We start from the raw sequence: 16,672 nt of genomic DNA on the forward strand, positions 1-16,672 counted from the left end.
TTGAACCCTTGCTGTGTTCTCAGGCACTGGGCTGTGCATTTGACTTGCATTTCTGGTAGGAGTTGTGAAATTGTTCTGTGATCTTCATCCTTGAGAATCTTACAATCTTGTTGGAAAGAAAAGTCTTAAGCACCTAGTTTAAACTGTGAAATATTCTACTTTATCAATGGAATGTTCTAATGAATAGGGTGTTCTCTTTTTCAGATACTCGTTCTGGATCTTGAGTTGGCTATGTGCATATATATAGTCTGTCAATCCTCAAAAGTAGTGAATTGTTTTGGCTTTGTATTCATTAGCCTTCTGGTTATATGGTAATCTGGTTCCCTGAGGCTCACTATTTCTGAGAAGGGGGTTGCCCTGGGTAGACTATTCAGATTCTCAGGTAAGGTGTACATCTGTTGTAAAATAATAATTTGGCATGCTGATTGAAACATTTTATGCATTTGAAAAAAATATTTTACGGGTTTGGGGAATTAAGGCATGCCACCTGACTGTTTGCTAATGGGAAAACTTGTAAAATTAAATATCTGGTTTTCAAAGTTTTTATAACAATTGTTATAAATCATTTGTATCATTGTTTGTTTAATGATTGTCTTTGTCCCTAGAGTATAAGGCTTGTAAATTTAGGAGCTGGATCTGTTCTCCTGAGCACTGTATTTCCAGGTTATTGCACAATGCCCGGCACATGATAGGAGCTCAGAAATATTTTGAATGAATGAATGAGTGAATGAATTCAGAGCTGAATTGTACACCAGCAGCAAAGATAATTCCAACCTAAGAGTCCTGACCCTTTGCAAAGCCTAAAACCTTACGAAAGGTTGGAGCACTCAGGCCACGACGTGTAGCACAGTAGCTTGTATGTGATACCTGTGGAATAATAAGCTTATTCTAAAATTTTAAATTTATAAATCAATGTACATGTATTTGGTACTGCATTTTGGTTAGTCTTAATTGTGATTTGGGCTTCTTCCTGACCTCCTCGTCCCTCCTCCCCTTTTACCCATTTTTCACGTTAATTGATAGTTGCCTCTATTCTGATGAGTTTTTGTTGTGGTCTGTCCTGCAGAGAAAGAGATGCTGGTTGCAAGTTTTGGAGATCCCTGTTTTTTATGGAACACGGTTCTGTAAACTTTTCATAAGCTTCCTTGGCAATAACATACACTTGTGATGGACCCTAGAAATACTGCTATGTTAGGATTGGGTTCTGACTCCGAAGGATTTTCAAGGAAGAGTCCCTCTGCCGTCGGTACTGGCACAGTGGTCAGCAAGAGAGAAGGAGAGCTAGAGAACAACGCGAAAGAGGAAGAGGACCTTCGCAAGTGGAATCGGGAAAGAAACAGTGAAGCAGGGAAAGAGGATGGTTTGACTGATGCACAGCAACAGTTTTCAGTGAAAGAAACAAACTTTTCAGAGGGAAACTTGAAATTGAAAATTGGCCTTCAGGCTAAGAGAACTAAAAAACCTCCAAAGAACTTGGAGAACTATGTGTGTCGACCTGCCGTAAAAACAACCATCAAGCACCCAAGGAAAGCACTTAAAAGCGGGAAGATGACTGATGAGAAGAACGAGCACTGTCCTTCAAAACGGGTGAGTAGCGCTCCCAGCCATGCGTGGTCTGCGACAAGACCTGGATTCCTCCACCCTTCACACACGTATCACAGGAAGTTTGGTTTTCATCTCTGTCGTTATTACCAAACGGTCTGTTTTGCTTGACTAAAATAGGCTGCGAGACTTGTTAGGGATGCGAATGATAGTGTAACTGTTTGTATTGGTAGGGCAAATGTGGTAAATTGGGCGCACCCATACCGTTACACCTGCAGGGCTTAGTGGAAAGTGTATTGGGTTTGCATTTAGGAAACCTAGATTTGAATCTTGCCTTCCTGTTTTTCTAACAGTGTGACTACAGACAGATTAACAGGGAAGGAATCGAGGTTCAGTGCTGTTAAATGATTCCAACACTACCTACCTATATGCCCACATGCATATTTAAACGTTATGCATACGTAAGTAAAACAATAGATCTAGGTAGAAAGAATTGGTTTAAGGTTTTGGAATAATCCTGGCTGTGTGAAATAACTTGATTTTCACTGTTAATTTCTTAACATCAAATTCACGTGCTTCCTACATGTTACCAGAAGCCATAGTGATTCAGGCTTTTTGTTCTTGTCCGAATTGCTCTGGTATCCAGAAGTTTTTAATAGTTGCTGTGTATTCTTCAGAGATCACAGACATCTAAGGTAGCTTGGGATATTTTGTTGATAAAATCAACTGTGAATGAGTTAAGATTATAAGCCAGGAAAAAAAATGGGTATTGTACCAATTCTTGAAAAAAAATGAACCGGATGAATCTTAGCTAAGTTGATTAACCTATCCTGAGCCTTATTTTTCTCATCTCTGAAATGAAGATACTATCTGTTCCTTCTGACCTCAAGGATTTTCATAAGGTTGATTGAAAAAGATTTTTATCTAGACCTTTTTATTTGAAACAGTGTTAGAGTTTATCTGGTGCAGCAGACTTGTAAAAGTCTCCGGGATGGATGATTGTCTTGAGTAATCTTTCTATAGTTTGTTTTGTTTTGTTTTGTTTAACAGTACATGCTAATGATGAGGTTTTGTACTGAGGTGACTTCACCCACAGTATGTGTTTACTCTCAACATACGGGTAGTTTATATCCACATATCTTATTTGTAGTAGAATATAGTCTGTGGTTTCTGAGGGAAGGTGGCAGAGCTGCTAGTGAAGGGTAGGTGTTTATTTTTCCAACAGTTACTTGAGCATAGGATGTTGAATATATTCGTAACCTCTGAATTAGTTCTTCAGAGGTAGTGGAAGGAGCATGGGTTATGAACTCAGAACCTAATTTTAATCCTGGCTTAAAACCTATACACAGGCAGTTGGCTTTCTCTTACTCAGCCTTGGTCTTCTCAATTATACTGTGGGATTAGGAATGCCTAGCTTAAATGATTATATAAAGAATTGAATTTCTATAAAGAATCCAGCATGTGGTAGTTCTTGGGAATATTCTCTTTTCCTTTTTATAGCCTAATGTAGGAGTTCACAACCCTTGATCCCTGGGAGGGTGTGTTGGGTGTGTGTCACTGCCCTCACAACGCGACAGTCTGTGCAGAATTCTGTGTGTGTCTGGGTGCGTTTTTGCGTAGCTCTTGCCAGCTTCGTAGACCGTTCGTGACTCCGAAAAGATGAGGCATCCTTGGCCAAGGAGGGAATGGACTTTTATGAGATCTTTGGTAGTCTTAAGAAAGCTTGAGGGCTTTGCTTTATTTATTTTTAAAGCAAGGCTTTACCAAACACAACCAAAACATTTACCCCTTGATTCTTCAAAATCAAAAGTCGTTGAGCTTTTGTCAGTGCTGCTTATAAAGCAAATATCAGGCCTTACGTTTCTAGTAAAAACAAATATAGATCATGTATTTTATCTCTTAAAAGAATTTCATCAGTGTTCAGAGAGCAAAAACAAGACCCTCGGAAAAAATAAGTTACTTGCTGTCATGATTAGTCCTGAATGGTTGTTAAGTGTTGATGTAATTTTGTAACTGTTCATGTCATTTTTAGAAGCAAAACCCAAGTTCGGTTCCATGAGTGAAATTTTCCCTTTTCTTGAATGTGTGACATATTGTTAAATTTCTGGTAGTTTACTCATGGACTCTGTTATTTAGAGGGATTCAAATATGTCACTTAGTTTTTAAAAATTTCAATTCCCTGTTTAGGAACTGGCACGTTAATAACTGGGGTTTGAAGTTTAGTTCATTCTTTTGAGAAAATATTAGAGGATGATGCTGTAATGCCTTTTATTTAAAGTTTAGTGCAGACCGTAAGGGTCCTAATTTTGTTTTTATTTAATGTATTTTTAACGTATTTATTCAATAGAGTTTTTTAATTTAATACATATTTTTAAGGCATAATTGACATATCGTGCTGTGGACTTGGTTTGTTTTTAATTAATTCTGAGACTTACCTTCTGTATTCCGTTTTGGCCAAACTGAGCAATTTCATTCTGCCACTGCTACTACTAATTCAGAGTTGGCAGGAATCTAGGAGAATCAAGCACTCTGGTACATGGCTGGTGGAAATTGGTACAGCACGTTTTGAATTGTGCTGCTTTTTTGTTGCTGAGTTTTCAGGGTTCTTTATACATTCTGCAATTAAGACTGGGGAATATTGACTCCCATTCTGTGGGCTGTCTTGTCGCTCTTGACAGTGTCCTATGACACACAAACGTTTTCAGTTTTGGTGAACTCTAGTTTGTCTGTGTTTTCTTGTATTGCCTGTGCTTTTGGTGTCCTTTCCAAGAAATTGTTGTCAAGTCCAGTGTATTGAAGATCTTCCTCTGTCATTTTCAGGGTTTTATCATTTTAGCTTCTGTGTTTAAGTCTGAGAGATTTTCACGTATCCTCCTCACCCTGAACTTGCTCTCTGAATTCAGAAACTAATTAAGATAGCAAGGGGTATTTTGGTCATGGGAAGCTGGATAAAAAATGTCCTGTGTAAGAGTGTGGATATTGGACCAGCAAATATTATTTGATTAGGTAATAGACTGTATGATTCACAGTTTAAAAGACAAAAAAAAAAAAAAAAGGAAACAATGAAATACTGTTACCATCATTACCCCCTCTGAGTAAATCTATTTTGGAATCCCCTTCTGGGCCATCTGGTGACTCCTCCCCTCCCCACCCCCCCATACTATCTGTGATAACTGATTAAGCAGAATAACCATTTCTCAGCCAAAATGAAGAAAACTGATCTATATATTGAATGTATTTTCAGGTTTACATTTACACTTGGAAAATAATACCACAATAACAACTAGTTGTTTTGGGGGGTGCCTGGGTGGCTCAGTGGTTAAGCATCCAACTCTTGATTTCAGCTCAGGTCATGATCTCACAGTTTGTGGGATCGAGCCCTATATCAGGATCTGCACTGACAGCACTGAGCCTACTTGGGATTCTCTCCCTCTCTCTGCCCCTCCCCCACTCACTCTCAAAATAAATAAACTTAAAAAAAAGAAAAAAGAAATAGTTGTTTTGGTACCAAAATTGGTATAAAGAATCTTCAGGGAAATAAATCCCAACATCAGTGTCTTTGGTTTCTCCCACAAATATATTATGTGTATACAAGCAAATACATGTCTCTCCCCCTCCCCCCCCCCAATAAAAAATAAATAGTGGCATACCACATACTGTTCCCTGTCATGCTTTTTTCCACTTAGTATATACTGGAGATACGTGTACTTAGATCTGGTCTGATTTTCCATTTTGTATCATTGATGTTTCTGTTTATCTGCCATTGTGATAGTTTTAATTATTATGTTTGATATCTGGTAGGGCTAGTCCTTCATTACTCTTGTTTTAGAGTGCTCCTTGCATGCTTGCCTGTTGATTTATAAACTTAATGTGATTTTGGGAAAAGCAGATTTTTTTTCTAGAATTCATCTGGTTAATTATAAAATTTATATTTTGTTCATCTTTCTCTGTGGTTGAACTTGGAACCTAATTGGAAGATGATTTCCTTGAGAGAAGCTCTGAATTTGCTTTGCCAGGAATTCAGGTGTGTTCCTAATACCTTTCCTGCGGTCCCTACTTTGCCTTGAGGCCATGGCTTGGTGCATTTACCCTCTGAGCAACCATGCCTATTATGGTCAGCCTCATTTTTTCTTCTCATTTGGTATTCTTGGAGATTTTTCTTACGTTCTAGGAGGCCAACAGCGCAACAAGCATTACATTTTGTGCTGGGTTAATTTACTTTGTTGCAATAGAAGAATCTTCTATTTAGCCTACCAAGAGGATAGAGTGGAGATCACCTGATTATTTTATAAGTATGTTTGTTATTAATTTTGTAGATTTCCCAGTCTTGTTTTCTTTAGTGGAAAGAGAAATATCCTTTTCAATCTCCTGTAAAAATTTGGGTTTTGTTGTCTTGCAGCTTCTTGTGGTGTCTGTGTCATTTCGTAAGTTGTCAGAATTCGTTCTTCTATAGCAGTGTTTAAGAAAGTGAGAAGAGAGGCAGAAGTCATAATATTTACTTAAATTTATTACACACTAACTTAAAAGGAGAAGAGGTAATGGCACAATCCTTTCTAGCATTTAAACAAAATTCCGGGGGCACCTGGGTGGCTCAGTTGGTTGAGCAACCTGCTCTTGAATTCAGTTCAGGTCATGATCTCACAGTTCATGGGATCGAGCCCCATGTCCGGCTCTTTGCTGACAGTGTGGAACCTGCTTGGGAGTCCCTCTCTCCCTTTGCCCCTCTTCCCTTCTCGTGCTGTCTCTCTTTCAAAATAAATAAATAAACATTAAAAAAATGAAGTTCCAGTTTTGGAGTCGTGCAGTATAGCTACTTATATAGGATTTTAATTCACTAGGAGACTAGGCCAAAAGAAAGTGCTTTTATGACAAATGAAAAATAACCAAAATATGTTTCCTGGAACAGGTGATTAAAACTGAGACTTGTTTGAGCTTAAAAGGATTGGGGATATATAAAACCACTATATATTGATTGCAGATTAGGTCACATAGCATTAAACTTTAGTGCTATGTTGACTGACATTTTGTCAGTGAATAGCATATTTGATGTCATTTTAGCCTAGTTGAGTGGTTTTTTTTTTTTTTTAATTTTTTAATGTTTATTTGGGGGGTTGGGAGGGCAGAGAGAGAGAGGGAGACAACAGAATCGGAAGCAGGCTCCAGGCTCCGAGCTGTCAGCACACAGCCTAACGCAGGGCTTGAACTCACAAACCGTGAGATCATGACCTGAGCTGAAGTCGGACGTTAAACTGACTGACCACCCAGGCGCCCCTAGTTGAGTGTATTTAATGAGCTCAATGGATGATAAATAAAATTTACAGTGCTAATTATAATTTCCCCTCCAAAAGATAGTTTTCTGTTTAGAAAAGAAATGCCTGTGCCAACTTACTAGATTCTTTCAGAAACAGTTCATTGAAGATACAATTTTGAATTTCAGTGAAGTGATTTTTATGGAGAGCTATTAAAACCCACATGAATCCAAGTATTCTAATTAAGTCCTTTTGGTCTGAGATTTTATTAAATTACAGACATAATAGATTAATGTTTCTTTAATAAGAACATGTACAGATAATAATAATAGTATCTCATTTCTTGCTTAGTGTAGCTAATTTGTCTAGCAGTTTTTAAATTGCTGCATACAAATCCCAAATGTTTTGAAATGGAATGTTGAGGAAAAAGGTTTGAAATTACTTAGCCTTTGGTTTTTCTTTCCTTGTCATTTCTGCTAAATAGCAATAGTATGTTGGGCTTTCTACAGACAGTAGTTCCTTTAAATTTTGCTCTGTGTTAGATCAGCCTGGTTTTATTTATTTTGTCAAGTTTATTTACTTATTTTGAGAGAGAGTGCATGCACAAGCAGGGGGAGGGATAGAGAATGAAGGAGAGAATCCCAAACAGGCTCCACGATGTCAGCGCGTCAGCATGGAGCCCGATGCAGGGCTCAGTCTCACAAACTCTGAGATCATGACCTGAGCCCAAACCAAGAGTCAAACGCTTAACTGACTGAGCCACCCGGGCGCCCCTAGACCAGCCTGGTTTTAGATAAAATGTGTATATTTTTTAATTGAGATATAATTCAAATACCATGACATGCCCTCTTTTAAAATATACAGTTGAGTGGTTTGTGGTGTATTAGCCACATACAAAGATGTGCAGTCATCAACACTGTCTAATCTCAGAATATCTTCATTACCCTAAATGTGTATTTTTATTGTGTCTATTACACTTTAGATAACTGAGCAAGGGAGTAATATTTTACTTTCCTTACTTATATGTATTCTAATTATTTATATTACTAATATTTATACTTTTCAGAAAAAAGGATCAAGTTTTGTGTCCTTTAATTTTGAACAGAATCTCCAGTCTGGCATCAGAGTATTCTTTGATTTATTTACTTCTCCACAAATAAATTGAGTTGCCTATCCTGTGTGGTGAACAAGTTATTATGATGTCGCGTGAGAACTTCCATAATAAAAATACACACAGTATTCAATTCACAGAATCCTTGAGACAAGGTGGGAGCAGCAGAATATGCAGGGAAGCTTTACAGAGGAGTTCATGTTCAGAAGTAGGTGTTGGCATCTTTGTTAGAATTTGCTAGAAAGAGAAGGGCTTTGAGGTCAAAGTAAATAATAGAGGGCAGAGACCTAGTTAGCATGTCTCACAGATCTTTGTTAGTTGTGATGTAGAACAAGAATTTGGCAGTCCGGTAGTATAGGTGAGTATTCCGAAAACAGTGGAGGACAAGTGGGGTACTTAGGTAGTCAGCTTTTTCGTGTCACACTCAAAAACTTGGGGAAACTACATTTTTTGCCTACATTTAAGAAATCTCGAAGAGCATTAAGAAATCTCGAGAAGCTGGTAGCAGTCAGTTAAGCATCTGACTCTTGATTTTGGCTCAAGTTATGGTCTCATGGTTTGTGGGTTTGAGCCCTGTGTCAGGCCCTGGGGTGAGTGTGGAGCCCGCTTGGGATTCTCTCTGCCCCCTCCCCTGCTCTCTCTCTCTCTAAAGAATTAAAATTTAAAAAAGAAAGAAAGAAAGAAGGAAATCTTGGGTTGAAGTTTCTTCTATGTTCTGACTTACAAAGTATTTAAATTTTGTAACCACGTACCGTTGCTTCTAATATAAAATTTTAAACCAAAAATTACATGACCATACCCATTTGTTCTTAAGGATTTTTTCTGGGTTTTTTTTTTATTTATTTATTTAAAAAAATTTTTTTTCAACATTTATTTATTTTTGGGACAGAGAGAGACAGAGCATGAACGGGGGAGGGGCAGAGAGAGAGGGAGACACAGAATTGGACACAGACTCCAGGCTCTGAGCCATCAGCCCAGAGCCCGACACGGGGCTCGAACTCACGGACCGCGAGATCGTGACCTGAGCTGAAGTCGGACGCCCAACCGACTGCGCCACCCAGGCGCCCCCAGGATTTTTTCTGTTTTTAAGGTGACATTTTAACATTTTGTGGTTGTACTTTATATTACTGTTCTTCTGGGGCGCCTGGGTGGCTCAGTTGGTTAAGCGCCTGACTTTGGCTCAGGTCATGATCTCGCGGTCCATGAGTTCGAGCCCCATGTCCGGCTCTGTGCTGACAGCTCAGAGCCTGGAGCCTGTTTCAGATTCTGTGTCTCCCTCTCTCTCTGACCCTCCCCCATTCGTGCTCTGTCTCTCTCGGTCTCAAAAATAAATAAACGTTAAAAAAAATTTTTATATTACTGTTCTTCTTAGGAAGAGAAAATATTTTAAAGTTAAAATTGCTTTTTTGGAAAGTTTTTCTATTTGAGAAATTTGGGATTATTTGTCATTATAGTAAGTAGGATAGCTGTAACGTTATACCTTACTGAAGATATACCTGAGTTTTATTTTCCAGATCTACTAATAGTGAACTACCTTGGTCTTCATGCAGGAGTGAAAGTCCAGCAGGAATAACATTGGGGCAGATTGGTGCACCTTCATGAGCACACAGAACTGCGACAGCAGGTGGCAGTAGAGATCAGGTTTAAGCATGAGTTGCAAAGATTTAACTATCAAAGGGGGAAGGGAAGTAAGGTGTATTGGGGGTTCAGGAAACAGCTGGCTATTGGCCTGTTTAAAGATGTTTGTTTAAAACCAACTACTTCAGGGGCACCTGGGTGGCTCAGTCGGGTAAGTGTCAGACTCTTGATTTTGGCTCAGGTCATGATCTCACAGTTCATGAGTTCAAGCCCCACATCGGGTTCGGCACTGACAGTGCAGACCCTGCTTTGGATTCTCTCTCTCTCCCTCTCTCTCTGTTCCTCCCCCACTCACGTGTGTTCTCTCTCTCAAAATAAATAAATGAACTTAAAAAAAATTACTTCAGGGGCGCCTGGGTGGCGCAGTCGGTTAAGCGTCCAACTTCAGCCAGGTCACGATCTCGCGGTCTGGGAGTTCGAGCCCCGCGTCAGGCTCTGGGCTGATGGCTCAGAGCCTGGAGCCTGTTTCCGATTCTGTGTCTCCCTCTCTCTCTGCCCCTCCCCCGTTCATGCTCTGTCTCTCTCTGTCTTAAAAATAAATAAACGTTGGAAAAAAAAAATTAAAAAAAAAAAATTACTTCATAATAGAATTCTTCACAGAATAAGAGTTCTCTTTCCAGAAGAAAAAGAAACTTGATGTCAAATATCCCCCCTCTCCCCTCACAACTAAAAGGTGGGAAAATATGAGGGCATTATCTGAGATCTATATAATAACTTCTGCCTTTTTGTTATAAATGAGTATCACTTTGTACCAGCAAGTACCTAATGTCAGGGGTTAAGAAAAGTGGATATGATTGGGTGAAGACTCCCAAGGAAGAGAGTGGGTGGGTGGTAGTTTGTGTATTCACTGTGACTTCCTTAGATCCCCTTAATATAGATACGGGCCTTCAAGCCAGATTTGTGGTGTTCCTAAGGCTTTAGTTCATTCAAAGTCTGTTACCTAGATTGAGATTATACAGATTAGCAAAAGAAGATAATAATGTCAACAAAGATTTCAGAAATGACAATATTGGTAAAGTGAAATAGTAACCACTACTCACTCATTTAAAACCAAATAGGTTCTGTACTATTAAATTTGGTCTTTTTCTATTCTTTTTTTTTTAACAGCCAAAATATACTATGTATATTTCACCATCATTTTTGGAAAGCATCTCAAAGTCAAGTAGACAAGTTTGCAATACAAAGTTCCGGCTACCGTTTTGGGAGGTGTGCAAAGGCATTCTGATACAAATGCACAGATGGTAGTTACATACACCAGAATATTTTAGCTATTTGTAGCCAAGCTCCATAGAATTAGTAACATCTCAATATACGTGAGAGCAGAAAGATGACCCTAACAATGACAGGATTCGGTTGTAACTTTTCACAGTAAAAGCAGTGACACAAGACAGAACCTCCTTCTGCACCCCACCTTTTTATTTTATTGGCAAAATTGCTGAGTGATTATCCTGTAGTTCCTTATCCAGTCCTTCATTGCCTGAGTAGGGTTACGGAAGACTGCTGACCCTGAAGACAGACAGAGGCTGAAAACGAGGAGCCAAAGGCAAAAGGGAGCCCGGTTAACTTTTTCTAAGCTGCTTGTTACTGTGACTGAGAATTGTAGGCAACTGGAGACTCTTCTAAGCATACCTGGCAACATTTTTCCGCTAGTTTCAGTCTCAAGAGGTAAATTATGTAAGATAAGAATGAAAAATTAGAAAAATAAATTTGTCATCAAGTTGCTAAATAGAAAAAGAAGTTTTAGTATGCAGTAGAGAAAGGGAGGATGAGGGGGTGGAAAGATCCCACTCACATGTCACCCAGTTCTATGAAACGTCCCCAGAACTCCATCCAGCCTCTTTGCTTCCATTGCGTGTGTGTGTGTGTGTGTGTATGTGTGTACATATACATATACACATATATATATGTATATATGTTTTAACATGTGTCACATTGTAGTGGAATTTTTAGTTTGTCTTTTGTTTACTAGTGAGAAAATGCTCCTTGAGTGTCACAGTGATCACTTTAGTTTTTGCATTTAATGGTCAACACAAACTGCTTTAGAAATAAATCATTCAGATTATGGACTGTGTTTTGAAATCTGTAAGCGTTAAAAACAACAACAACAACAAACCAAACACCACCAACACCACTACCAAAAATACACCCCTTAAATAGTTTTGGAGTAAGAGGACTTGTTTCCCTGGCATTAAGATAGTGCTTTTGCATGTATTTTCCTAGCTGAACTGCTCATAGATACTTTCTCCTATCAGTTACTAAAAGCGTATATTAAAACTTTAGGTCTTTTAAAAACAATCTATAGTTTGCTCTTTTTATGAAATTAGTATTACCTGTGGCTGTTTCATGAATTTCCTGGTAAAGCACAACTTTGGTGACTACCCTTAGAAGACCCATCCATCTATCGTAGGTCAAACAAAACCTTTATTTCAATATTTTACCACAACACAGAGTGGTAAACTAAGCTGTCTGTAATATCCCCGTTCAAAAACAACCCCACATTACCTTCTGTAAGAAAACAGTTTCAGGTGTCAAACACCTTTTCAAGGCAGTTAACACATCTTAGTGACTCACCCTCTGAAAGGTGGTGCCAGTACTGGGTGTGCCCGAGTGACACTGTTTCATCCTTACTGCTGTCAGGTTATCCCACGGCCTCCCCCCCCCCCCCGCCCCCCGCTTTTAATCACTTTTTTTGTGTAGGTTCCTTAGCTCTGTCCAGGTAATTAGAGACTTGCTAAATAGGAGAGGGTCACATTCTCTTCTCTTACCTGTGCTTTGAGTTAGGTGCCATCTGTGCGCGTAGTCTTTTCTATACCCCCTTGTGAAAAGGTCCAGGATACAAGACTGCATTACTCCGCTGCTACCTTTCCACTCCCATCCTCTTGTTGTCAGCAGTTGTTCAAGCAGGAAGGCCTGATGGTATGCGGCTATCTCCAGGTCCTGTTCTGAATGAGTCTTGTTGTCTCACCGTCATATCTATCCATTGTTTATCTTGGAAGCTGCTTGAGCCAGAGTTATTTTGTAGCAGAGAGGAGGACAGTTGGCACAGAGCCCAGCTTCTCGGGGCAGCAGCAGAATATGCAGATCCCCCTGGGTCTTCACATCTCGGGGAAGCCGCCTTTTCTCAGACACAACACCTGAGGGGGCAGCCACGTTCTGTCTGAAGCCTTGGAGACACTCGAGATGCCACTTTCCCCCAAATACCGTCCGCTGTGGAAGCATCTGCTCCCGCAAGTGGAGAGAAAGCAGGCCCCTTCCATTGTGCTCTGCAGACGTGGCCTCATCAGGTTCATTCTCAAGTCTCTCATTTTGCAGTAGAAACCGCCCAAATCACTGCTGCGTTTGGCTGAGTGAGCAGTTCACTTTCTCTTTGTGTGGTGGATGTTAGGGATCTCTGCTTGAGTCCGTATCGTGGTTTGTTTTAATGGCATACAAAATGAGGGATGGTGAAAGTGAATGTTTCTCATTTCATTGTTGATCTTGCTAATGGAAAAAGTCATTATTGAACCAGATTGGTAAAAGGCATAGGTTTCCTTAAGTCCCAGGTAATTCACACTGACTTGCTAATTCAGATGCTGCTTTTTATGGTTGCCTGTCCTTATCTTTTATTTCATTTTAATGGCCGTAAGTCACTCACATACAGACGGCCCTGTACGTGCACGTTGCCAACTAATTTTCAGATAAAGCTGCCTAGTAGAAACAAATGAAGACTTCTGGGGAGACATCAGAATCGAAGGCCTTATATGATGAGGTAACAAAACATAGGGATTTTATGAAACTTCCTTAATAGGGAGAAAAGGTTGGATACATGATGAAAGAGAAGTTGTTTCCTGTCTGACCTTACTTTGTGAGTCAAAATCCCAGGCGGCCTATTTCTTAATTGTACCTCTTTCCCAACTAGGGGTTTGAGGGGAGAAATCCTGAGAAAAAGACCATAGGTGGATAAGTGCTGTGCTGCTGATTGTCACTTCAGGGATGAAATAGGCCTAAAAAAGGGTCGAAAGACTCGTCCTCCTCTGCTGTTGACACCTGGGACAGATGGGCCTCTTGTGTCTGTTCCTGAAATCCTGTTGACGGGCTGGAAGAGCTCCTTGCTGGTGGAGGTTGACATCTGATAACGATTTCCATGTTATTGTTGCTATTCTTTTCTCATACTGTTCTCTGAAGGAATTAAACTTCCTCTGGTAATACAAGCGTATGAGTTGACTCTCAATTATAACAGGAGCAGTACGGGATGCTGAGAATGAATGTGGGTGTGCGTGCACTTCAGTCTGAAACTCAGCGTTCAAGTGTGGCACCTAATGATTTTGTAATTCAAGAAAAGCCCGTTCGAAAAAATACTTGGCAATTATCTGTTAAAACACTTGACTTAATCCTTAATCCTCTGTATGTCAGGGGTGCCTGGGTAGCTCAGTCAGATAAGTGTCCGACTCAGTTTTGGCTCAGGTCATGGTCTCACGGTTTGTGAGTTCGAGCCTCGAGTCAGGCTCTGCACTGACAATGCAGAGCCCGCTTGAGATCCCTCCCTCCCTGCCTCCCTCCTCTCTCTCTCTGTCTCTCTGCCCTTCCCCCACTTGTGCATGTCCTCTCTCTCAAAAATAAATAAACATTTTTAATATTTTTTTATTTAAAAAAATTTTTTTAATGTTTTATTTATTTTTGAGACAGAGAGAAACAGAGCACAAGCAGGGGAGGGGCAGAGGGAGAGGGAGACACAGAATCCGAAGCAGGCTCCAGGCTCTGAGCTGTCAGCACAGAGCCCGACGTGGGGCTCAAACTCACAAACTGTGAGATCATGACCTGAGCCGAGGACGGACGCTTAACCGACTGAGCCACCCAGGCGCCCCTAAATAAACATTTTTTTTAAATCAGAATACCTCTAGATCCATTAAAGGGACCTGGTTAAAAAAAGTTAAATTTTCTTTAATAAGTTTGGGTGAGCATCCAACTTTGGTTCAGGTCATGATCTCATCATTTGTGGGTTCAAGCCCTCGCGTCGGATTCTGTGGTGACAGCTTGGAGCGTGAAACCTGTGTCCCTTCAGGGGCTTTGGATTCTGTGTCCCTTCCCTGGTGAGACACACACGTTCTCTCTCAAAAATAAATGAATAAACATTAAAAAAATTTTTTTTAAAACAATGTTTGGTTAGGGGATTCCCCCCTCCTTTTCTCAGATGTTTTGGTTCTCTTTTGATGATAGGCTACACGCCGAAGTTTGTGCATTTCTTTAAGGTATTTTCTGAGTATTTTCAGGAGCCAACTTAAGATGATTGCTTACTTGGGGCGCCTGGGTGGCGCAGTCGGTTAAGCGTCCGACTTCAGCCAGGTCACGATCTCGCGGTCCGTGAGTTCGAGCCCCGCGTCGGGCTCTGGGCTGATGGCTCAGAGCCTGGAGCCTGTTTCCGATTCTGTGTCTCCCTCTCTCTCTGCCCCTCCCCCGTTCATGCTCTGTCTCTCTCTGTCCCAAAAATAAATAAAATTTGAAAAAAAAAAAAAAAAAAGATGATTGCTTACTTATATTTCTAATTTCTAACATAGTTTTACAAGTAACTTATGTTACTTACAATCATTGGGGGGAATTTTGTCCGTAAACCTTTCATTTACATTTTTTAGTGGTTGTCCCAGAGTTTGCACCACTTAGTTACAGCTGATTCAGGACCACTTCCAGATAACACTCTCACCTCTCGGGCACCTTATAATAACAACATAATTAGATTCCTCCCTCTCCTCCCTTGTCCATATCATGACTGTCATTAATTTTACTTCTGTGTAAGGACTTCTGTATAAAATCATACCTTGTCAAATACATTGTTGCTGTTATCTTAAACAACCTTACCTGTTAGATCAGTTAAGAACAAGAAAAATCAAAGTTTATGTTTTAGCTTTGTTGTTTCCTTCTTCAGTGGTCTTCCTTTTACAGTGTAGATCTGAGTTTTTGACCTATCATTTTCCTTCTATGTAAAGAACTTTAGGGGCGCCTGGGTGGCTCAGTCGGTTGAGTGTCCTACTTCAGCTCAGGTCATGATCTCACGGTTCGTGAGTTCAAGCCCTGCATCTGTCTCTGTGCTGACAGCTCAGAGCCTGGAACCTGCTTCGGATTCTGTGTCTCCCTCTCTCTCTGCCCCTCCCCCACTCATGTTTTTTTTCTCTCTCTCTCTCTCTCTGTCTCTCTCTCTCAAAAATGTTTAACATCTTGCAAGCCTGGTCTGTCTGCTGGATACAAATTTCCTCAATTTTTGTCAAACTGCGTTTTTATTTCTCCTTCACTTTTATAGGATAATTTCATAGGGTACTGAATTCTAGGTTCGTGGGTTTCTTTTTTCTAACACCTTAATTTCAGTCCAGTGTTCTTGGTTGCATGGTTCTGAGATGAAATTGGATATAATTCTTACTCTGCTCTTCAGTAGAAAAGGTGTTTTTTTCCCCCTCTAGCTTCTTTCAGGATTTTTTTTTTTATCTTTGATTTTCCATAGTTTGAAAAATCTGTCTACATGTATTTGTTTTTGTTTTGTTTTGTTTTGTTTTGTTTTGTTTTGTTTGCATTTATCCTGCTTAGTATTCTCTGAGCTTTCTGGACTTGTGGGTTCAGTGGCTGGCATGAAATTTGGAGAAACTATCGGTCATTGTTTCAAATATTTTTCCTCTTCCTTTCTTTCTTTGTTCTCCTTCTGTTATTCCCATTATGCAGATGTTACAGTGTGTGTTGTCCCACAGTTCTTGGATCTTCTGTCCTGGTTTGTTTGGGGTTTTTTTTAGTGATTTAGGTTTTTTTGTGATTAGCTTTTTAGTTTTTGGGGTTTCTGTTGAGATATCCTCAGACCTGGAGACTCTGTCCTCAGCCATGTTTAGTCTGCTAATGAGCTCATCAGAGCCATTCTTCATTTGTTAGTGTTTTTGTTCTCTAGCATTTGTCTTGTTTCTTAGAATTTCCACCTCTCTGCCTCCATTGCCCCTCTGTCCTTGCATGTGGGCCACTTTACCCGCATATTAATCACAGTTTTAAATTTCCAGTCTGGTACTTCTAACATCCCTACCATATCGAAGTCTGATTTTAATGCTTCCTCTGTCTTCAGACTGTGTTTTTTGTCTTTTAGCATGTCTTGTAATTTTTTCTTAATAGGTGGGCATAATATACT

At 39.9% G+C, this 16,672-nt stretch overlaps 1 protein-coding gene across 1 annotated transcript in view; it reads left to right on the forward strand.

Moving 5' to 3' along the window:
• ASH1L (ASH1 like histone lysine methyltransferase) overlaps positions 1 to 16,672 on the forward strand; it is a 198,058-nt gene that overhangs the window by 28,284 nt on the left and 153,102 nt on the right. The window contains 1 exon segment of the mRNA XM_032591884.1: positions 1,067 to 1,587. Within this exon segment, the coding sequence (XP_032447775.1) occupies positions 1,168 to 1,587 (420 nt within the window). The 5' untranslated portion in view covers positions 1,067 to 1,167.

The sequence above is a fragment of the Lynx canadensis genome, chromosome F1, assembly GCF_007474595.2.
Source record: "Lynx canadensis isolate LIC74 chromosome F1, mLynCan4.pri.v2, whole genome shotgun sequence".
NCBI lineage: Eukaryota > Metazoa > Chordata > Mammalia > Carnivora > Felidae > Lynx > Lynx canadensis.